General features: G+C 46.2%; 10 protein-coding genes across 10 annotated transcripts; 5 read left to right on the forward strand and 5 right to left on the reverse strand.

The window, feature by feature from the left end:
* Positions 1-230: 230 nt before the first annotated feature.
* On the reverse strand, positions 231-1,449 carry K460DRAFT_353126 (flavonol synthase/flavanone 3-hydroxylase; the record flags this gene model as incomplete). Its single annotated transcript, XM_040931694.1, has 2 exons — positions 231-824; positions 880-1,449. 2 exons carry the CDS (start codon positions 1,447-1,449, stop codon positions 231-233), a joined length of 1,164 nt encoding a protein of 387 aa, XP_040790660.1.
* A 4,321-nt stretch (positions 1,450-5,770) lies between these two features.
* Positions 5,771-6,756, forward strand: K460DRAFT_414713 (uncharacterized protein; the record flags this gene model as incomplete). The annotated part of the gene is made up of 1 exon (XM_040937695.1): positions 5,771-6,756. The coding sequence occupies one exon, from the start codon at positions 5,771-5,773 to the stop codon at positions 6,398-6,400; it is 630 nt and encodes a 209-aa protein (XP_040790661.1). The 3' UTR covers positions 6,401-6,756.
* On the forward strand, positions 6,321-6,979 carry K460DRAFT_414714 (uncharacterized protein; the record flags this gene model as incomplete). Its single annotated transcript, XM_040937696.1, has 1 exon — positions 6,321-6,979. Exon 1 carries the CDS (start codon positions 6,590-6,592, stop codon positions 6,977-6,979), a length of 390 nt encoding a protein of 129 aa, XP_040790662.1. The 5' UTR covers positions 6,321-6,589.
* A 287-nt stretch (positions 6,980-7,266) lies between these two features.
* K460DRAFT_364093 (uncharacterized protein) lies at positions 7,267-8,032 on the reverse strand. Its single transcript, XM_040932941.1, has one exon. It carries the CDS (start codon positions 7,926-7,928, stop codon positions 7,359-7,361), a length of 570 nt encoding a protein of 189 aa, XP_040790663.1. The 5' UTR covers positions 7,929-8,032; the 3' UTR covers positions 7,267-7,358.
* A 1,784-nt stretch (positions 8,033-9,816) lies between these two features.
* Positions 9,817-11,829, reverse strand: K460DRAFT_364096 (amidohydrolase family protein). The gene has a single exon (XM_040932942.1). It carries the CDS (start codon positions 11,810-11,812, stop codon positions 10,178-10,180), a length of 1,635 nt encoding a protein of 544 aa, XP_040790664.1. The 5' UTR covers positions 11,813-11,829; the 3' UTR covers positions 9,817-10,177.
* A 697-nt stretch (positions 11,830-12,526) lies between these two features.
* Positions 12,527-14,714, forward strand: K460DRAFT_279503 (glycoside hydrolase family 51 protein; the record flags this gene model as incomplete). The annotated part of the gene is made up of 4 exons (XM_040928333.1): positions 12,527-12,664; positions 12,715-13,293; positions 13,349-13,538; positions 13,591-14,714. The coding sequence occupies 4 exons, from the start codon at positions 12,527-12,529 to the stop codon at positions 14,712-14,714; spliced, it is 2,031 nt and encodes a 676-aa protein (XP_040790665.1).
* A 440-nt stretch (positions 14,715-15,154) lies between these two features.
* Positions 15,155-16,053, reverse strand: K460DRAFT_308018 (uncharacterized protein). The gene is made up of 2 exons (XM_040930089.1): positions 15,631-16,053; positions 15,155-15,575 (listed from the first exon to the last, which is right to left on the reverse strand). Exons 1-2 carry the CDS (start codon positions 16,030-16,032, stop codon positions 15,165-15,167), a joined length of 813 nt encoding a protein of 270 aa, XP_040790666.1. The 5' UTR covers positions 16,033-16,053; the 3' UTR covers positions 15,155-15,164.
* A 1,450-nt stretch (positions 16,054-17,503) lies between these two features.
* K460DRAFT_403404 (uncharacterized protein) lies at positions 17,504-19,139 on the forward strand (the record flags this gene model as incomplete). Its single annotated transcript, XM_040936622.1, has 7 exons — positions 17,504-17,876; positions 17,935-18,067; positions 18,126-18,160; positions 18,220-18,402; positions 18,461-18,583; positions 18,636-18,912; positions 18,995-19,139. The coding sequence occupies 7 exons, from the start codon at positions 17,504-17,506 to the stop codon at positions 19,137-19,139; spliced, it is 1,269 nt and encodes a 422-aa protein (XP_040790667.1).
* Positions 19,140-19,306: 167 nt separating this feature from the next.
* K460DRAFT_375029 (carbohydrate esterase family 1 protein) lies at positions 19,307-20,221 on the reverse strand (the record flags this gene model as incomplete). Its single annotated transcript, XM_040934727.1, has 1 exon — positions 19,307-20,221. The coding sequence occupies one exon, from the start codon at positions 20,219-20,221 to the stop codon at positions 19,307-19,309; it is 915 nt and encodes a 304-aa protein (XP_040790668.1).
* Positions 20,222-21,311: 1,090 nt separating this feature from the next.
* On the forward strand, positions 21,312-22,232 carry K460DRAFT_353134 (SET domain-containing protein; the record flags this gene model as incomplete). Its single annotated transcript, XM_040931695.1, has 2 exons — positions 21,312-21,498; positions 21,550-22,232. The coding sequence occupies 2 exons, from the start codon at positions 21,312-21,314 to the stop codon at positions 22,230-22,232; spliced, it is 870 nt and encodes a 289-aa protein (XP_040790669.1).
* Between the last annotated feature and the right edge of the window lie 557 nt (positions 22,233-22,789).

Consider the following 22,789-nt stretch of genomic DNA (forward strand, 5'->3'; position numbering starts at 1 on the left):
ATGCGGTCAGCTTTAAAGTATGCCGCAGAACTGTTTGCAGGGTGAAATGGGTGGGCGACGTGACGTGGTGTCGTAGGAGAGGCTTGCCCGTCCGGCGAGAGCGATGGGCCCATTCACCGCCACAATTCAGCCACTTCGATCCGCTTAAAGGCGGTCAAGCAAATCGTCTCATCTGGGTCATGACGCAATCACCATATTGAAGTCCAAGGTCTGTCTCTGTCTGCCCATCCTCATTGATTGAGTTGCCTAGTCTGTTGACTGGACTCCACACCTTGTTCCTGAAACCCCAACCCATACTGCGTAGTAGCATTGAGCCTCTCCAAAATGTACTCTCCCGCCTCTATCGGCTTCCACACACTCTTCTCTCCCTCCTTCAAGCAAGTCGGCAAAGTCTGAATCACCGTATCATAGTTCACAGAGAAAAAGAACGGCACGCTGTACCGCGCTTCAGTCCCTCGATTGACAACCCTATGCACCGTGCTTAAGTACAACCCATTCGTCCAGCGCATGAGAAAGTCTGCGACATTGACGATGAAGGAATCGGGTATGAATGTCGCAATGTGCCACTGACCCGAGGGTTTGAGTATCTCGAGCCCGGGTGTAGAGGAGGTGAGAAGAAGAGTAAAACATTCGTAGTCCGAGTGCGCGCCGAGACCAATCTGCTCTTCTGAGGATGGACCGACTGGCTGGGGGTTCTTGGGCGGCGGGTAGTAGAGTAGTCTTGCGATGCCGCCGGGGTGCGTAGTCATGGAGTCAAAGTAGGTTTCTGGGAGATTGAGTGAGAGGGCGAAGAGGCGGAACAGGTGTCGTGCCAGATCAAGTACCTGTTTGAAGAGTCAAGACTATACGATTTTTATATAGTCTTTCGGCTTTACTTACAGCGCCATAGTATTCTTTTACTGCGTCGTAGAACCCAGGTAAGTCTTGCTCCTTTGGCCATAGATTCCCTTTGTACTTGGTGCCATCCAGATTCCGATACAGCCCATCTCCGCCTGTCGGGTCGAGCGCTTCTTCATACGCGAAATTGAATACCTCTTTCTGCTCTTGATCGCCTGCAATGGAGGTATAATCGCTCGGCTCCCAGCCTAGCCCAAACTTGCTGTTCTTTACATGCAACTCTTCCTTCTGTCCGGTATTGAGTTCATGCATGAAACGCTCGGCCTGTCGTAATATGGCTTTCCTCGCGTTCTCTGGTACGCGGTGGCCGGTAATGTAGAAGAATCCAGAGGTCGTACACGCCTTCTGGATTTGGGCTGCCACCGCCTGGCGGTTTTCAAGGGACGAAGAGAAGGATGGTGAAATGTCAATCACCGGGACGTCGAAATCAGCGTCAGTTATGTCGTTCCTAACAGCGAGCCGCGACTGCAAATATGCTGCTGCGCCGTTGTGAGCCTCATCATGGGTAGTCGCGTCCGGAAGGCTGGGTGCGTCGTCAGTACCAGTCGTCATGACAATGTTTATATATCAAGAAACTGGTATCAACAAAATGGTGTGTTTCAGATGTCATGAAGTTTGGATATGTTGCTAGAGATAAGATAGTACCTAGTAGATCACAGCTGCCTAGGTGGTTACCCCAAAGCGGGGTAGCTTCCATCTATCCCAGACCGCGATCATCGATGCCTGTCCATCATGAGCGCTGAAGCGCTTCATCTTTATTTTTAGAAGTGAACATGCGAATTCGGAACCCATGCTTGTTCTCTGTGTTGAATGTCCTCGTGATACAGTTTATACGAGATCAAGAAAAAGGGGGCGAGTGTAGTGAAGAATATAGAGAACAGGAGATGGGATGTCACTTATAGCATTGAGGCCGTAACGAGAAAACGCCTCCGTAGACCCATCGGTCCTCGATCGGTGTTAAATCTTGAGGATATTCACATGTTTGCTTGGAGAGGCCTGAGGTAATCTTGATCTAGGAAAGTACCTAGGCTAGAAAGAGACTCGGTGCGGTTCCGGACGCCCCCGAAGTCTCAGACTACATGCTCTCACACTAATGCCCAATTACTACATTAAGAGGATTTTCAAAGCGCCTACGCCCTAGTTGAGCTATTGCTAGTTTTATAAAAGTACTTTAAGTGCAAAAATATTTATAATTATATTAATTTTTTTAAAATAAATTAAAATAGTTGCTAACTATAGTTTTAAACTTTATTATTATTCTTTTATAGTACTAAATATTAATTTTCTGCTTTTAATAATTATTAATAAGTCTAATGCAAGTTATAATTATATAAAAAATTATTTATTTTTAAAGTATATATAAAGCTGTTTTACTTTATAACTTTTATCTTCTATCTACTGCACTTTTATATAATAATAAAATAATTTTTTTTTTTTTGCTGCTTATTAAAATATTAATTTATTAAATTTTTTTTAGCTAACATATTACACAGGCGAGTTAGTTGCCCGGTTAAGTTAGTTATAATACTAAAACTTTACTAAAATTAATACTATGCACAACAGTATAGCACTGTAAAAAACTATAGCAGTAAATTATAATAAGCTAATTTATTTAAAAATTACTTTTATTTTTTGCTTATATATTTGCGCGTTATACCTAGCTTTACTATAATATTTATAGCACTTTTAAAAAAGCTTACCTACTTTAGTATACGCTTATTTTTTTACTTTTTTTCTATTACTACGCGCCCTAAACTCTTTTAAAATTATTAGTTAAAAACTATTTTTTATTATAAAAGTTTTTTTTTTTTATACTTGCTTTTTTTTATATAATTTTTATTATATAGCAGCTTTATTAGCTGCTTAAAGCTTAGTAATTTTTTTTTGCGCTAATATAAGCTTATGCGCAACTATAGCTGCACTTTTTAAAATTTTTTTAAAAGCTTTAACTATTAAAGTAGAAAAACTATTTAAGTGCCTTTAAATTTTTGTTTTAACTAGTATTAATTAAAACTTAAATTTTAAAGTATTGTTTAGTATTTTTAACTCCTAAAGACTATTTTTAATAATAAGTAGTAATAAAGTATATAACTAAATATTAAGTTTTAATATTATAACTTTAAAATTAAAAAAAACTAAACTAGCGCTTTTAAAGCTACTTAAAATATTGCTTTTTATAATAGCAGTATTAAAAACTAGTTTAAAGCATAGTAAAAACTTAATTTTAATAATATAGTTAATATTATTGCGCATTAGCTTTTTGGCTTAGCACTTATATACTTTTTTTAAAAGTATAAAATAATTTATATTAAGTAGCTATAATAAGTGCAATAAATGCAAAAGCATATAAAAAGTAATAATTTTTTATTTTTTATAGTACTGCTAGAATTAGACTAATACATAGCTTTTATAACTATTAATAATAAATAAATAATAAGTACTAATAATTTTCTTTTTAATATATTTATTAAAGTGCTTTAACTACTTAAAAGTAAGCTTATTTATTATTTAGCTATTTTTAAAAATTATAATAATTTAATTGTAAAGCAGGCTATCTTTTTTATACTAAGCTAAAAAGTAGTTTTTGCCTGTAAAAATAATAAAAAATAAAATAATTTATTTTATTGCGTTAATACTTTAAATTACTATTACTTATTTTTAATTACTTTGCTGCACCATTTTTAGCTGTTCTTAATAATTAGCACTTAAAATAATAATTTTATATAATATCTAGCCTATTATAAAGCCTATTTTATTAAAATTATATATATTTTTATTTTAAATACTATGCTTAGCTTTTATATTTTTTATAAATTAGAACTAGTCTTATATAAGCTTAAAATCTTTATATAAAACTTTTTAGTAATTGTACTTTTAAAAAGTCCTAGTATTAAACTATAAATATTATTTAATAAATATATTAGCCTAATTTTTACTAATAAGTAGTTGCCTATATTTAGCTAGCAAAATATTAATTATATTATTTATAGCAGCTAGTTAAGGCGGAAATCCTTAGTCTTTAAAGTAGAATATATATTAAGCAATTATTTTTTTTTTTATTAAAAAAAGCTTTATTTTATTAGGCCTAGTATTGTATTATAAAAGCTTTCTTTTTAATTAATTACTAAATATTATTTAAAAAATGCTATAGATCTGCGCAACTTTTTATTAAAAAAAATTTATATTATATTTTAAAACTTAAACTGTAAGCTATATTTAGTTTTTTTTTTAAAAAAATTGCATATTATTGTGTTAAAGCATCGCGTTTAATAGTAAAAAACTACTAATTTTAGTAGGGTTTTAGCATTGTAACTAACTTAACCGGGCAACTAACTCGCCTGTGTAATATATTAACCTATAACAGGCTTTTAAATAATAGTATTTATAAAAGCAGGATTTTACAGTTTAAAAAAATAAAAAAAATAATAGCTTTTATATAAAGTATCTTTTTCTACTAAAAACTAATACTTAGTAAAAAAAAATTATTTTTTTATAACTATTTACTAATAGCTTATAAAAAATACTCTAATAGTTAAAAATATTAAAAATGCTAAAATTTAGCAACTTTAACTTTTTATATAAAAAATATTTATTTTTATTTTTACTGCTATTAATCTAAACTACTTAGCTTTTTTTAAATAATTCTAAAAAATAATAAATAAATAGCTGGGTAGGCCGTACAGGCTATAAGCATTAAAATAATAGTAAAATTTTTTAAAAGAATAAAAAAAGTTTAAAATTAATATTTAATTAAATATAAAAGCAGAAATTAGGTAACTAAAGCTAGCGTTATTCTTGTTAAAATAGGCAGGTTAAGAAACTATAATTGAAAGCTATAGACTACCCTGGGCAGAAGAAATTGAACGCGTACGTTGAGGATACTTTGAGAACTTTGAGAACCAATTACTACATTCAGTAGTGAGCTATGTCGGTGTTATGGGAACGCCTTCCTGTGACACTATACGCAGGGGCTAGGCGCTATACTCGATGTATGGGCCGTAAACGCTATGTAGCGTCGTCGGTCGTAGTCGGTGTTAAGTACCGCACCTTCATCCCATCATCCGCACGCTTGAAGCCTATTAAAGATGCGTCGCCTGCACCCTTCCACCGGGTGACCGAGTATCGCCGATATATAATATAATTGAAGCCCGTTCTCTTTACCTTTATTCGCTCTGACCCAAACCCGAGAAGTGCAGACGTGCGTTCGATGCCGTGAAGCTAAGCGACGATGCGACAAAGTTCGACCGATTTGCACACGCTGCCAACGCACTGGAGTGTCTTGTGTCTATGACACTCAGAGTAGCGAAAGCTCTCCTCTGTCTGAAGGCTCTTCAGAATCAAATTTCAACAATGCGATTACTCCAGATCTTGTAGCGCTGTCAACGACAGACTCCAGCCATGAGCACACTGTGAAGAAGCAGAAGCGCGCCCGAGCCTGTCTATCTTGCACTCGGTGTCATCGACTCAAGGTCAAGTGCGACAAAGCTCAGCCATGCGGACGTTGTGCACTCTCAACGACCAAGACCTGGACTTTATCGTTGCAACATGGTTCCTGCGGAGGCGAGGATCCAGTTACTGGAAAGCTCTATTGAATAGCGTAAGCTAAGTGTTCCATGGTCTCTTCGCACGCGTGCTGAGCATGACGAGCTGGAGTCGCTCTCTGGTCTTGATGCACTGCCTTTTACGATGGCTATGCGAGAGCATAGCCAAGGTGACTGCACGAGCGATTTTGCACTACCAGGAAATTTCCCCTTTGGAAGCGTTCAATCGACGCGATACACATCGTTAGCAAAGGTGCAAGGGCTGCTTCAAGACTACCGTACTGATCTGGATGCTTTCGTCGCCCGATATTTTGAAAAAATACCATCCTTCTATGCCAATATTGGAGCCTCCTACGTTTCAACTCAACATCTCTCGCTTCTGGAGCGCACCGGAGCAAGCAGATGCGAGCTGGGTGGTCCAATATTTGGTGGTACTTGGACTAGGCGCGTACGCGACGACGCGCGATGAAATCTCCTCCGCAGAGTTCTTCTACGCCAGCGAAGCTTGCTTGGCGAAGACTGCATACATGTCACGGCCGACGATAACAAGTATTAGCAGACTTTGCCTGATGGTCTTAGCAAAACAAGATGCTTACGCAACCTGTTGGGCGCTAGATACCTGCTGGAACATCATGGGCGTCATTGTTCGCTTGTCAATGATGACAATCCTACACCAGGAGTGGATGCCACAGTTCCAGGATCCCGTGATTGTCAAGGAACGGGAACTTCGACGACGGCTCTGGACTATCGTAGTCTACCTGGACATCCAAGTGTCTCTAATCACCGGACAGCAATCGCTATTACCGCAAGATGCCCTTCTGGTCACCACTGAAATGCGCAGCCCAAGTACGCTTGCGGAATGTTGGGACACGATCTTGCCACAATCTTCTCCCGTCGTCTGTCACTTTTTGGCTCGTATCAACTCCTACACGGACCAGATCACCTATGGCGAGGTGCTATAATACGATTCGGCCATAAAACAACTAACCCGTCAAATCACCAACCTTCCCGGTAACGATATCTTTCGTCTTACGCTTGATATCTTCTTTCGACGCGATCTCTTAGTCCTCCATCGTCGTCATGCACTGGGCCTCCATGCGCCTGTTCTGTATCCAACCTCCTACTGGTCATCTCTCGAATGCAGCCTAGCAATGAGTATGCACCACCGCAACCTTTACGAAGCGTCGAACCAGCCACCAAACATTGACCTAGTAGGCCGGCCCTACATGTTAGACTTCTTCGCAGCTGCTCTGACGGTGTGCATCCATCTTCTACGCAGCGATGCGCCGTTGGACACGACTTTGGCACCCGAGGGCACAATACCGGCTCGTCAAACCATTCTGAGCACCTTGACGAACTGTCTAGACATCTTCTCCAAGGAGCAAAACAAGTCTTTGTGCTTCCGCACAGGACACCGCCTCCTGATGGCAGTGTTCGCGTTGATACCTAAGGAACAAAGAGATCGCATCATGCACCAAACTGATGTAGATTTTGGGACTATAGCTCGCATACCTGTCGACGAGACAGCTTTGATACGATGAAATTATGAGTCCGGAAGTTCCAAACGAAATTTCAGTAAGACTTCAGGTATCTGTTATCAATACCTAAGACCGTGATGCGCTATCGCTCACATCGGCTTCGCAGCTCCGAACGAATACACTCCATGTGAGCAAGGGCCAGGTCACAGGGCGGAGTTGCACAGGATGTCGTGGATATATGACATGGTCGATGATCGTTCCCCTCAAGATGTATATAGAACTTTAAAAAATACGTACGAACTAGACTAAGTCAACAATATCGTACAACATATGCATGTCAAACCCGACATCCCGCTCCATGGACAAGTGAATCATCACCACTTAATAATTATGACCGGAAACGCATTTCATCTCCTCATCCTCCTTCAGCACCATGTATCCATCACCGAAATGGATCCTCGCTCCCATCCTGCGCACTATCCCTCTTCCAACCACCGTCCCTCTCGTCTCCTCTCTCCCCCACTCTCTCAACCCAACACGCTGTCCCACTCACACTAACAACCACACACCCACAAACCTCACTCTCCCTCACCACCAAACCCACAATCGCATTCGCACCCAACGCAACCCCCTCCTTGACCATCCTATCAATCGCCTGATCCCTTAGTTGATAAATCAGCCCAGTAACACTCTTCGCTTCGCCCCAGGCGCCGCTGAAACTCGCTGCGATGTTCTTTATGAAGGATTTGGTGTCTTTTCGCACGGCAGAGGTGGTGCCGTGGACAGCGCCGAGGGTGCGGAGGAGGCGGTGGCCTGGGAGGGAGGGCGTTGTGCTTGTTAGGAGAGAAGGAGTGCGACTTTGTAGAACGGGCTCAGTGGTTGTAGTGGTGGTCGAGGGGAATAGAATGGATGTACGTGGTGCTTGGGTTGCGGAAAGGTGTTTGGATTGTGGTTGCCAGCTGGGTATGCGGTTGGGAGGGAGCATCATGGTTGAGCGGCGGTTTGTCAACATCTTGGCGGTTTGGAGTAGGAGTGAAAAGTCGAAGGCGTGCTTGCTTGCGTAGCTAAGGGGTGCGATCTAGGTATTGCAACTGTAATAAAGAGCTGAGGATAATTGCTGGTGTGGTGATGTACAAAGCGAAAAATCGCGACTTAACTATAGACAAGCTTGCGCGCGATGCGCTCTCCATATATCTACAGGTAGAGGCGATTACATTACGATGATATACAAGCATTGCGAAACACAACGAATTCATGCCGCGCTTTGTGCTGTCCTGCAAGCAAAGCCTGGAAGTCTAAGCCACGAGCGCAACGGCAGAAGCGGACAAACGCGCCGTGCATCAGGGAGATTGTTCTCGCTAGGAGATATACACATATTCGACACGACAACTGTTCACGAAATGAAGCGGAGCAGCGTTCCGCATTCTTTGTTGTGGTGTGGTCGTAGTGTCTTTTGGAAGGTCGACGCGAGGTGCTGAAACAAACACGGTCGCGAATCGAGGTTGCGGGTCTCATAATAGGTGCTGATACGACAGTGAGGCATTCAAACCACTAAGATTGCCTTCGATCGGTCTGGTCTTTGGCGGGTTGGTGGAATTATTTGCCGGTGCGTCATTCACTCTGCCTTACCCACGATGAAAATGCGACGCATCAGCTTGGCACTTCTAGGGCGGTTCCCAAGGCGTTCCTAAAAACCTTGATCTGTCTTGAGTGAATGTGTGAGGATACGAAGGATTGTGGTGAGATGCTTCAAGCGGAACCTTGAGCGCGATAGGCGGAGCTAAATCCGCAAATGCTCGCACAAGATGCGCCTAATCAGCAACCGAGTCTAAAGTTGATCAGTCCATGGCTGGCTAACATCGAAGATCACTGCATCATGCTCCATGGGTATCGTAAAAGTGTTGTCCCATCCTCGTGGATTCAATATATCAGATCAGGAATTGATATGCTGGGTGTAGGACTGTATTGTTGGTAGCTGCTCATCGGTGTCATATCCAGGACTTCATCGGGGGCTGGTTTAGTCTTGTACATCTCCACCAGCGTCTGCATTCTCAATTGAGATAATGTCTTCGTCGATAACGTCGTCATCGTGGTCGGGCGAGGACGAGGCGCTGGTGGCCGACTCTTCGGGGAGTGGCTGCTGGACTATCGGGCCAGGTCTCTGTAGGCGGAGGAGGTCTTGTACTTGCTGTTCGAGCACCTATATCCGTCTAACATAGGGTCAGTAGGCGTTGTGTAGATGTGCCGAAGCGTGAGCGCGTACCAGACGCGCTTGGTCGCGTTGTCACGCCGTTGCGCTGGGCGAAATACGCAATGCTTGCTCAAACGCGCGCATCTGGGGCAGTCAGCCTCTGCTCGCCAGTTCCTAGGCCTGATCCTGACCTATCGCATATATATTCGTATTTCTTCCGATCGTAGCGTTTTTCCGGCTCGTCGTAGTCCTGACATGATAATGAGCCACTTGGGGCTAACTCAACGCCCGGCGTAGGGGGAGACATGGCGCCCGAGTTTCGACATTCGCGTCGCAGCAACGGTCATGAGCAGAGTAGAGCAAGTCTAGACCTCAGAAGCGTCGCAACGGGTGTTGGATTTGGGTATCATCGTTCAACTTGTGCCTAAGCGCACGACGGTACACGATATTGTCCAGCATCCTCTCGAGGCTGGTCTGACTGGTCCTTTGCTGCCCAGATGGAGCCGTTGATGTTGGTACCCCGCTGCCAATTGTAGCTCTAGGTGCCCACTACGTAGTCAGTAGGGTAGGTATCGCATGCCTTGTAAGGGCTGGATTCCCCATTTGAGCCTCAATTGTGCGTAGTGACGCCCATGATGATCAGGTTGGTGAGGCGTTGACGATGCATCGACGCAGGGCTGTGAGGAGTGAACCCTTGCGCCGTTTCCGTCCTCCTCGCATCGTGGTTGGCTCATCATGCGACCTGACATTAGTGGACAATAACAATGTGTCGACTTTGAAGCTGACAGACTTATAATCAGTTATAGTCTGGATGATCTTGGCTGAATAGAAATGGTGACTTGTTGGCGAAATTGCAGCGAAAGGTGCGTTCCACATGCTTGTACTCCGTTCATTCTGCTAGCTCACAACCATCTCCTCACTCAAAGGACGCCCCCATAGGCTCGCGATAGCTCAACACGTAGTTCGGAAGCGTGGCGTTTTAGATATCGTCTGTGTCCTTCTACTAGGCTTCCGGCCTCGTTCTTTATATAGCGGCAGCGAGCACTTCCTCACACAGATACCGCCATCACTCAGGCCTCATACACCTTCCGTCCACTAAACCAAGTCTCCGCCACTTTTGCTCCAAGCAACTCTTCGCCCTTCCACTTGGCATCTACCACGCACAAATCTGCCATCTTGCCTACCTCTAAACTCCCCATCCTCTGTTCGGCAAAGCACGAGTACGCAACGCCGGCTGTGGCTGCACTTACAGCCTGTGCCAAGTCCAGCCTGAAGTTGCCGTTCACTGGCTCATCTCCAGCATCAGGCTGTCTCGCTGACCTACGCGTTGTCGCGACGTAGAGGTTTGGAAGGGGCGCGTGAGGCGCCGTAGGCGAATCTGATCCAATAGCCAGAGTCGCTCCCTCATCGGCAAACTCAGAGTATGCGAACGCGCGCTTCAAACGTTCAGGCCCCAGCAGCTTCGGCCAGGCGCGGAGAATGGCGGGATCCGAGTGGACAGGCTGTATGCTTGCTGTGATGCCGAGCTGGCCCAGTCTCTTCGCATCTTCCGGTGCGGTTAGCTCCAAGTGCTCGATGCGATGGCGCTGGCCCGGCTTTCCGTATTGCTCAAGCACATTGATAGCGTTGTGAACAGCCTGATCACCAATGGCGTGCAGAGCACACTGCACGCCTGCCTCACACGCTTTCTTGACAACAGGCTTGAGCATCTCAGGCGTCCATATAGGACCTTCGAAGTGGCCATTCGAGGTATATGGTTCTGCGAGGGCTGCAGTACAAGCATCGATGACACCATCGCATATCACTTTGATGCCTACAATCCTCAAGTCTGGACTCGTCTCGTTGTTGAACTGACGATTCAGCTCTATGGCGCGCTCGACCTGTTTCAATCGATGTTCTTCGCCATCCCCCGGCATGATACACCAATGCGCAGCGATCCGCAATGGTAGTGACCCGCCCTCAGCCTTTTGGAGTGCCAAAACGGCTTCCCAGGCATTCTCATCCATCGCCATATCAATGCACCCCGTACAACCGACTTTGTGATATGCATTGATTGCAGCCTTTAAAGCAGCCATCTTATCCTCCATCGGTAGAACCTTGGCCAGGTAGGGCCATACAATCAGCAACACACAAGCTTCGCTCAGCAAGCCGGACGCTTTGCCCTGCTCATCACGCTCAATCGTTCCACCGGCCGGGTTTTCCATCTCTTGCACACCCATCTCTTCGAGCGCTACGCTATTACACCAGCACGAATGCAAGTCCTTTGAGTCGATGTATATTGGTCTTGGGTCCAGATCGTCTAGCATACTCGCCTTTGCTTCACCGCTTGTCATACTGTGCATCCATCCAGAACACAAAATGCGCTCTTTGTGAGGATTCTCTTTGGCATACTGCGAGATTCTCGATCGAATCTCAGTCAGATCCTTGCTTCCGTCCAATTGGACTTTGTTCAGCGATTGACCCAGCAGCAAGAAATGCATATGTCCATCGATGAATCCTGGAAACACATGTTTCCCGTCTAAATCTTTCACCTGTGCGCCAGCGTCCCGGTAAGACTGGACTTCTGGAGCGTCCGAGTCGCCAATGAAGGCAATCTTGCCATTTCGTACGACGAGCGCGGAATGAAATTCCGCTTCGGACTTTGACGTACCGCCGTGGAAAAATTGACCGTTAGTGAAAAGAGTAGCTTCTTGCGGTGCAGTCATGACTGGGATTGTTGGAGTCGCAGAGAGTTTTGTGCAAGTGAGGGGTTATCATATCTGATGGTGTTGGATCCGGTACCGGAGATCCGAACCATGCCCGAACATATCGATTCTCATACTATTAACTTCGCCGACCTCTTACTAACATGGTGTCCGCAATCTCAACAGTAACTAGCTATAGGGAATCTCACGAAACCCGTACCATGCTTGCACAGACTGTGGAGTTTACTGTAATGATTTCACGATATGAGCCTCGGTTACGGGGGCTAGCTTGACCTTTCTCGAACGAGCAACAATTCGGCAACTTTCGTCGACACGGCAAGATTAACCATTGAGGTAGACGTCCCGAAACCCCAGAGATATTCTGTGCTATGGCTCTATCTCACGAAAGGATTGAATAGCCTCGCAGACAGCCGCATCACGTCACTTTCGAGAGGGGTAATGCATCCGTCGACATGGATCGCCAGCAACTATCGCGAGTTCTTCCGCCCAGGAACGCCAAACTTCCTCCAATGGCGGGTGGCGCACGCACATCGCGCCCCTTCCGCGCATGCGTTTCTCCGGAAACATCATGACGACAGTGGGGATCGTATATTAAGTGGGTCTAGCAAGATGTGGAGGCCCGGGGAATGGGGAAATGCAGATCTCATGGTATAAGAGTTATTCATGGCATGGCCCTTGGGTGCTCGTGAAGCAGCAGATACTTCAGTAGTCAAGATGGTATCCCTCAAGCAGGCATTGGTTGCCGCTACTTGCATCACGTCCTCTCTCGCCGTAGACGTCCTCGTGCAATCTTCTGGAGGCAATGTCACCGGCAAGTTTGGACATCCTTACGGTTACGGTTTTCTTCATGAGGTGAGCTCACAGATCTGTTTGACTTCAACTGCTTTGCTGACTAGGTTTAGGACATTAATAATTCCGGCGACGGCGGCATCTACGCGGAATTGATACAGAACCGCGCTTTCCAGTACAGCAAAAGGTTCCCAGTGTCAACGGCCCACTACTTTCCTGTCAATGGCGCAAAATTCAGCATCCAGAACGGAACGGCACCGCTTTCGAAAGCGTTACCTGCCTCCTTGCGAGTTACCGCTACTAATAAGACCGGCAAGGCTGGTTTCAAGAATGAGGGCTACTGGGGCATTGATGTCCGGCAACAAAAGTACACAGGATCTTTCTGGGTCAAGGGCGCTTACAATGGATCGTTCACCGCAGCTCTCGAGTCGAACCTGACTAGTGATATTTTCGGGTCAGTCGAAGTAAAGTCAAAGGCTGTTGCGAATAAGTGGACCGAGCATACTTTTGAGCTTGTGCCTGAAAGGGATGCGCCCAACTCGAACAACACATTCTCAATCACCTTCGATCCCAAAGGCACGAAATCAGGCGCGCTTGACTTCAATCTCATCAGTCTCTTTCCACCGACATACAAGAACCGCAAGAATGGACTGAGGGTTGACATCGCTCAAGCGCTTGCTGACATGAACCCCGTACGTTATTCCAAGCACAATAACTTTAAGCGCAAATAACTGATGTAGCATTCAGCACTTCCTTCGTTTCCCTGGTGGCAATATGCTCGAGGGCCTTACGAACGACACTCGCTGGGACTGGAAGGACACGCTTGGTCCCCTGAACACCCGGCCAGGCTTCCAGGGCACCTGGGGTTACCAGCAGACGCACGGTCTTGGGATCATGGAGTACCTTGAATGGGCCGAGGACATGAATTTGCAGATTGGTATGTGGTGTACCTACAGCTAAATGGTGACATATACTAATAGTCGTGATAGTGCTTGGTGTCTGGGCTGGCCTCGCACTTGACGGGGGAGTAACTGCCAAGGAGGACCTCCAACCCTTCATCGACGACGCCCTCGACGAAATCGAATTTGTTTCCGGCCCAGCAAACTCCACCTGGGGCGCACGTCGCGCCGCGCTCGGCCATCCCGAGCCTTTCGAGCTCAACTACGTCGAGGTCGGCAACGAGGACTGGCTTGCCGGATTCCCTGGTGGGTGGAACTCGTACCGCGAGTACCGATTCCCCATGTTCTTCGACGCCATCACCGCCGCATACCCACACATCCAAGTCATTGCGTCGGGTGCATCGAGCGACCCCGCCCCAGGAGGCCCGACCACAGGCCCGAATAAGGTCAACGGACTTGAATTTCCAAAGGGTGCGATCGGAGACTACCACCCGTACCGCGAACCCGATGACCTGGTCGAAGAATTCAACAGATTCGACAACGACATTGGCCATATCATCGGGGAAGTCGCAGCCACGCACGTCAACGGAGGAATACGCTGGAACGGAACTCTATACAAGTACCCATGGTGGATTGGCGCCGTTGGCGAAGCCGTCTCTCTCATCGGGTATGAAAGAAACTCTGACCGCATCCCGGGCACATTCTACGCGCCAGTATTGAAGAACGTGAACCGATTCCAATGGCCTATTACGCTACTACAGTATGGCGCGGATCCGAAACTGACGACCAAGGCGGTTACCTGGTATTGCTGGTCTCTCTTCGCTCACCACCCCATTTCGAGCACTTTGCCAACTACTTCTAACTCCAGCTACGGACCGCTCTACTGGGGTGCTGGAAAAGACGACAAGAGGAGTGGTGCACTAGTATGGAAGGGCGCTGTGTTCAATACTACGAACGGTGTAGATGTGCCTGTTTCTGTGCACTTCCAGGGCGTTACACCGGGTACCAAGGCGAACTTTACGTTGTTGACGAACGCTGTTGGCGATCCGTACATGTACAATGATCCGTTTACGGGTATCAATATTGTCAACACGACGACTACGCTGCTTTCGGCGGGAAGCAGCGGGGCTTTTGAGTTCAGTATGCCGCAACTCAGTGTTGCGGTGTTGGATACGGATCCTGCTGGGGTTGGTGCAGGTGGATACAAAATGTAGATTAGTCAAATAAAAATGGGTGGCGTGTAAAATGTCCCTTTCATGAAAATAATCAGTTCGCAGTTCATGGCTCAGTTTATATCCCCTATGCTAGTGATAGATTCAAGCAACTGACCTCAGTTGCGTGTTGCGCACTTTGAAGGAAGATCGGTATTCAGAACGTAGTAAGGGTGGCATTGTGGTGCTATCTAATCAATCACGGGGTCGGGAGGCTTGCAAACTTGAGGTGAAGGTCAGTAGAATAACACGCAGTTTGATTTACCATGCGCTATTCATGGAGTGTATTTCAGGGCTTACACGTGTGATTGCAGCGCGTTCCGTTGTTCGTACGCATTAGGAGGCTGCAAAATTTAATTACTCAAGTAACCCAAACAAATGTCAACACAGTGAAAACCGTAACAATTACAACTCTTTGTATGGGTGAAATGTATGCAGAGATTCTGCGGTAATCTATTTGCTGTCCTCCCATCCTAACAATGGCTGTGGCTTGTTTTCCACATCTTCCTCACTCTTATGGCCTTCTTTCTCCATACGTGTAACCCAGGCGTCGTATTCCTCGTCTGTTAGAAATTCGAGCATACAACCTGAATCGTTGTAAGCTCGCCCAAAAAGCTTGGCCCACACAGCTGCACCGTGTGCCACTACTTCCGATGTTTCGATATCTGACAGAACTTTGACAGTCTCTGTTTCCACCGCCTTATGTGCGATCCTTCCCAGCTCAGTGACTGCATCTGTAGAGGCTTCCCCGGCGATTACAATAGCTCGAATGTCGTCACGGTTATACCCCTGCAAAGCCTGATTGTTGACGAAGTCATCGACGAAGTTGCTTACTCTTTCATGGTAGGCGTCCGCACCGATATCCTGCAGCCTGTGTCAGCTCATGCAAACATCAAAGGCGAATCTTAGTTAGACCAACCTCACGATAACGTTCTCCACATTCCTTGCCGAACCTCTCAAGACACGTAGGGAAGACCCTCGCGTCCCAATCCACTTCCTTGAGGTAAGCCCACAGGTAGCTTTCTTCGTACTCTAGTACCAAGATCAAGTTGATTGGGCCATCATCGTTACACTGATCAAGTGGCCGGCTCAGATATTTACCCTCCAAAAACTCCCACCCTTGACACATAGCCATGTGGGACGGACCCCACTTGATGGGCCGCTGGTCGAGGTTGGGCAAGTCTTCCTTGATCGCGTCGATGCCAGCTCGTCTTATCTCGTCATCCAGTACGGAAGGTAGGAAGAGAGCTGCATATTCAGGCTTGTGACCCAGCTGTTGACTCAAGGTTGCCGTGAGTGGAGCGATGGCGTGTTTGAACATAGCCTTCACATTTTCGATATCGCGAGATCCATCAGACGGTGTTCCGTAGTTGCGGACCGCTTCGTCATAGTAAGTCTGGAAATCGGGACTGACTGGGTGTTTCGCTAGCACGGTAGACCCAGAGGCATCAATCCGAGATGCAACGATGGTGGTCGGGGTGAAAGTAAGCCCAATAGGATCTTTGAGTGGGCCGTGCATGTTGGCGCAAATGTTTACAATGTAAATGATAATAAGAATGAGAAGGGATTGTGCAGATGCAGTTCTAGTGTTGCGGGGCCGACCACGTGCGGCTTCGAGGCCGTCTAACTGAATCAAGGTTTCGCGAAGGCAGACTTACAATCAGCTTGGGGGCGACAAATTTACGAGCTGACTCAGACTTAAGCCTCGCCCTACACCGAGACATCCAATTTACTTGTCATCCGGGCGGCTGGGTAGAAGAGTGCATGTACAGGGATTCTTCCCCAACCGTTCTGTGACGTCACATAAATCTGACGCCTCGACACCAATCAACAGCTCCGATCGTGCATCTTCGCAAAGGCCACCCACAGGGGTGGGGATAAACATGCATACATGAATCCTGGGTAGAGTTACAGCCCCTTCCTAGAAGATCTAGTGTTCGATTAGTACACTATCCAGTGACATCCTACGTTGGCCACCCCATGGCCCTGGACGGGGCGTGTTCTTACTACTAGAACACAACCATGTTCAACGACTTTCAGCCAGACTACGACGCTCATTATGTTCCCGAGAATACATATTATTCAGCTAAGAGTGTAGCCTGGCACATACTATCTACTATATGCACAGAAGTACGACTACACGACTTCTTGAACATTGAACTACTTGTATCGTCATACGACTACGAGAAGGTAGTTTCTTCCCCCCTACATCGAATACACAGCCCCTGTATAGACGCCCTCGCAATACCACCTCAGGTTTGGGGGTATTCGAACATTACTGTGCCGCCTCTTGGTAAATATAGTTTGGGGCTCATCGAGAGCTTTAACCGCCCTCGCGTATTCTTAAGGCCACCCAACATCTCCCCAGACTATCGTTTTGGCAGCTGAGAATCAAGCAAAGCTACCCTGGCTGCGATGGACTCGGCTTAGAAGAGGCATGAAAATTTAGAGTACAGTGTATGATTGATGTGGTGGTATACTCAGGCGCCGAGCTATCTATAGGCGGTGACTAGTGACTAGTGACTAGCATTAGCACCTGCCATAGGATGACATAGTGGTATCAGCAAGCAACGCTCTCCCAGTATGTCTTACATGCTGTTGGTTGGTGTATCTCAGTTGGCACGTTACCACACCCGTATGAGCATGATGTTTGGGGCCCATTAGGAACTTTTGAGTATATAAGCTCGTTCGTCCTGCGGTCAAGTACCTCATCATACTCCTGACTCTTCAAACCTCCTCCCGATACTCAGTAGTTGGCTGTCTCGTTCCGAGCACCTTTGCCTCTCAGCAAGATGGTTCGACTTGAATCTCTGGTGTTTTTTGCTCAACTTGCAGCTTTCACAACTGCCTCTCCCGTTCAATCGACCCAAGGTCCTCAGAACAACGATGCGATCTCGAAAAGAGAGAACTGGAACCTCGATGACTTGAACAAAGAGTTCAAAGGGATCTTGTGGGATAATGCTTTCAAGGATTGCAACGCGGGGCAGCTCGACAAGCTTATCTACACTACTCGAGCAGCGATGTCCATGCTGGATCTACCCTTTGGAGACCCAGAGAAGAAGAAGGAATACAAATATACGCAAGGCTGGAATCGCTACTTTGGGGACTATCAGTGGTGGCTGAGTAACGGATTCCAAGATATTGAATACGCGACCCAGATTGAGCGTCAGTACAAACCTGCCTACTATTTCGATTACCTACAGTTGCTGACTAGTATTCTTAGACAATCTTGTCCAAGTACAAAAGTACCCCAGAGAGGGACATTCTTCCAGCACAAGTAACGCAAAGAAAATTCACTTTACCTGCAATTATAAGGCGCAAGTCGACGGAGAAAAGCTCTGTAGTTCTGGTATCACGTATGAGCCCCTCCCTGTCATACCTATAGAAGCAAACGCGATTCTAATTAGATGCTAGTGGTGCTATCACCGTTGCTCCTCAGGGTAGTTCCTGTAGGCTTTCTCCCTTTCTCAAAAAACTAGCGGATGACTTTTGTGCTGATTACTTTTAGTCGAACGCTGGACCATCGCATTTTGCCCGTACTTCTTCACATCGGATAAGCTGAAATATCTCGAGGACAGAACCAAAGGAGAGAAGACAACTTTCGCTCATATTGGTGACCTGGATACATACGAGCGCGTACTTGCTCATGAGCTTATGCATGTCGACATCGTCAGCTACAAGCCAAGACACAGTATGTTGACTAACCCAGTTAATACCCATTGGTTTTCAAATAGTCTAACGTCAATTAGTTGAGGATGTGATTGGAAAACTGACACCAGGGGGTGCAGACCTTCAAATTTACGGGGAAGGTCGTTGCCGTGATTATGCTCGTCGAGACAGGCCTAAAGCGAACACTGCGGTCAGACACAATGGTGCGTTCCACATAAAGACAACCCCGTCAAATTACATGCTAATGCACAGAAGCGGACAACTACTCATGGTTCTTCCTGTACTACTGGTTCGACGTAAAGTGGGAATGGAGCAAAGCGGGCGCCAACGCCGACGAACCGAAAACCAATAACCAAAACGTTGAAGTCGCGTCTACCAGTTTCCCAAAGAACGAACGCGATCTCCAGGGTTCTACTGGAATGCCTTATGGTTGTACAAGGCACTTCCTCCCATTGGATTCCCATTTCCATCCAGTGGTTAAATGCGATTATGTTGGTGGAGACTTCACTTCCAAAGGGGGTTGCGACCTGACGTAAGTAGCATGGGCCTTCCTGATCCCTCCTAACGGCCGCACTTTTCTTTGCATACTTGTAATGACTAACAATTTACCACAGTGACCAATGCCGCAAGCCATTTGCTAATGGAAATGCGGTTGACCCGGCTTGTGTCTGTACCTGCGATGGCAAGCAAACGCCCTTACGAGATGATAAGTGCGCTGGCTTCGCTGGAGCACTTCCTGGAAGACCATCCCCACCATGAAACATTATTATGGCTATATAAAGCTATCTCCGTGTGTTTAGGTGCCTACGGGACTAGAGAGCGGGGGTAAAGACGTAGGGAGGGTGCATTTACAGTAGATTATCTTGGAAACAATTCGTATATATGGCTAGTATTCGTCTTCGCGCGTTGAGAACAGATCACTCTTTTTATCTAGACCTTCTTGAATAACAATTTGAACTCTTGCATTTCAAATCGAAGAAATCCATGACCACATCAGCTTGAGTCGGAATATTATGATCCACACCAGCCGCCTCGTAAGCCTCAAATTTCTTCCCGTACCGCGATCGAGTCCACCCCTTCAACGGGGTGTCTTTGGTAACTTCAGTCGGTGTCTCACTAACGCCAAACACACTAGTCCACTGTTTGACCTGCTCCTTTAAGTTCTGCGGGTAAAGCACATTATCTGCCGTTCCATGCAAAGTTTGCAGCTTTGGCCTGAAGCCTGAATACCCTGGATACGCATTCTTCACCACAGCAGCCCAATCACTCCCGCTTTTGATGATTTTCCCCGTCGCGCAGGCATCGCTCCATTCACCGTATCCGTTGCCAGCGAAACAACCAAATGCCACGCCAGCCCATGCACTTCCCGCAGCGAAAATATCGGGGTAGCTTCCCACGAGGACATTGGTCATCATGGCTCCTGAGCTGGTTCCGGTGACGAATACTCGATTTTTGTCTGCATTGTATTTCTTTAGGGTCCATCGAACCATCGAAACGATGCCTAATGCATCACCTCCGCCATCATGACTTAGCGACTCTTTGCTGCTGACGTCCCAGCACTGGTCTGCTAGGTTTGATGTATTCGGGTAGATGGAAATGAAGCCATACTGATCGCCTAATGTAGCCCATGGGCGGCCATTGAAGACTTGCTGAGCGGTGCCGTGACACCAGTGTGGGGCTACTAGAATCGGTGGGTTGGGAGGGAGACTGGCTGGCACATAGATGTACATCGAGACATTGCGAGGGTTAGGGCCGAATTCGGTGATCTGTGTGAGCTTTGAGGAGAGCTTTTGGGCTGATGCGGCGGCCGCGAGGAGCAGCGTGAGGGTTATCCGAAGCATAGTTATTATTGCCTGGATTGATTCCAGATCCAAGTGTGTGTATGGTCTTTATAGTTTTGAATACGGCGGGACTTCCATGCATTCGGCGTACCGATTTGATCTAAACACCGGGTTTCAACTAGTGATGCGCCGGGTAGACGGGAATATAGTGTTAGATACGCGCACATTTGGGCACGTTCCTCGCATTCACTATACGGCTATGCCACTTTTGACACGGACTGACTCTCCCCATATTAAGTCGTCATTAACACTCCAGCATTTCTCCGTAAGCTGGTCTCTTGTACAATTAAGAAGGCCTCCAAGTCCTTCCATTAGGCCCCGTCGCATATATATTTTCTTACTAGATTTAATTCTATTCATCATAGCTTTCCAACTGCAAATAATCGAAATAATCTAACTACTCGATCTCAAACCTTCCTCGTCATTGCCTTTAGCACTGAGATTCTTGGAATTACCACCATATAAACCGCCCTAACATAGCTGCCACCCCAAGCTACATCGCTAGGGTATAATTTGTGAGCTAGATCATGAACATCGGTCTTAGTCCTTGCATGGCTCAAGCACCATCGGCTTAACCGACCCATCACTACCTGATGTCTGAACATAAGCAGCCTAGAGAGTCGCCCATGGTATTATTGCACAATGACAAAGGCCCCCAGTTCCCAACTTATCTTCCATCTCTATTAGTGTTAAGATGATAATTCACGTGACACTAATTCATGTTCAAGACATCTGCTGGCTGAGCTAGTGGCACATAGTTTGAGTGATTTCGAAGATTGAGAGTCACGGAGTAGCTTCTGAGTCAGTATCTGATGGCTTTGTCCAGATGACTAAAACACAACACAATGTCTCAATTCAACCCTGCTCCTTATTCGCAACTCGAAATACAATGTGTCGGTATAAAGAGGCTGATGAGCCAGCTATGTGCACTTTATCACCTCACAATGCTCTTCAAAGTATACACAATATAACTATACAGTGCATGAGATCACTGACCCTTATTCATGTATAAACTGTCCCATAAGTTTCCACATGGTTTTATAATACCCCAACAGAATCCTAAGCTATATCTTCAAGTACGTAATACAAGATGTCGACTCAGAACCAAGTTTTCAAGGCCATCCAGTCACGACGAAACAATAGCAAAACTCCTTCAAGACGAGAGGTTAATACCTTGCTGAAGCAAATTTACGACCCGGAGCTGGACGGTCCACTCCACTTCTACTCACAAGATAAGAACGGCCTTCCAGTTGCGAAAATATCAACCACTGTGGCAGGTAAGCGATTCTTTTCTACTCTTGCGTCTGCAAATGTGCTAGAAGTTGAAGACTGGCAGGGCCAGAAGAAGCCATCAGGCTTCAAAGGGACTCGTTGGCCACCATTGCGCGTCGAGGATCTAGTTGGTAACCCAGACCTCCTCGAAGTCTGCGTCAACCATGAGGAAAACATCCGGAAATGTCGCTGTAGCCACCAAACTTGGGCCGCGAAGATGTTCAAATTCTGGCTGGAAAATATCCTGCTTCGAGACGCCGAGGACAAAGGATGCGGTGCTTTTGCGCGTAATGCGATACCGGCCAATACGCCAATTGGGGAGTTTACCGGGAAGATCATACCCCGAAATGAGGATGCCGAAGATGATGCAGAGCAGTACCATTCTGGCATCGCAATCGGGGACTACGAATCCGATGATAAACAACGATCTACTGCATGGCTCGACGCTACCTATACCGGTTCAGTCTGCCGCTTCTTCAATCACTCTTGTAATTTTAACGCGCAGTTAGTGGAGGGAATCTGTGGCATGAAGCACCGCATCGTATATGTGGAAACCACGCGTACAATCGAAATAGGCGAGGAAATTACCATCGATTATGGGGATAAGTGGTTTGAAACGCCGGATAAGCCGTGTCTTTGCGGGACCGCAAATTGTAAGAACCCACCGCAGTCGTGGAGCGAGGTGATGGACCTAGATACTTATAGCTCTGAAAGTGAGGATAGTGATAATACCGACTAGCAGGTGTATGCTTTAGATTGAAAGGAAATGAAAGGAAGAGGTATTTTGAGCTTGGCGGACTTCGTCTTTACATAACCACGTACGCGAGACCTTTGTTTTTGCCAGTTTAATAGAAGAAAAGTCATATCATTGACAGATAGCCAGCCTTATCATAACAAATTTTGACTCCGGAACCTGTATATTGAAATCAATCCGAGGTACTGCAGTAGCTTACATAGAACACATTTATATAATTTAAATGACTTCAAACGTGGACTGCATAACTTCCTCGTCCTCTGTAGATCATTAAAATAACGTGTCCAGGCAAAGCCGCGATGCTGCAGCTATAGACTCACAAAATGTCGGTACTGTATGACCTCTAATTCAAATACCTAGTGTCGAAACTTTGATATAAAGCATTAGTTGGAACAGAATTTCCACCACCAGCCAGCCCAACTGGCTATATTTTCTGGGTGCCACATTCTTTTGAACTTGCCAAGGAGAAGCCAAGGAGGGCTAAAACTACGGTTTTGGCTCGCGATGGGATGGGGCTTACAATTTAGGACATATATTAAAGC

The sequence above is a fragment of the Cucurbitaria berberidis genome (genome assembly GCF_010015615.1).
Source record: "Cucurbitaria berberidis CBS 394.84 unplaced genomic scaffold K460scaffold_2, whole genome shotgun sequence".
NCBI classification, from domain to species: Eukaryota; Fungi; Ascomycota; class Dothideomycetes; order Pleosporales; family Cucurbitariaceae; genus Cucurbitaria; species Cucurbitaria berberidis.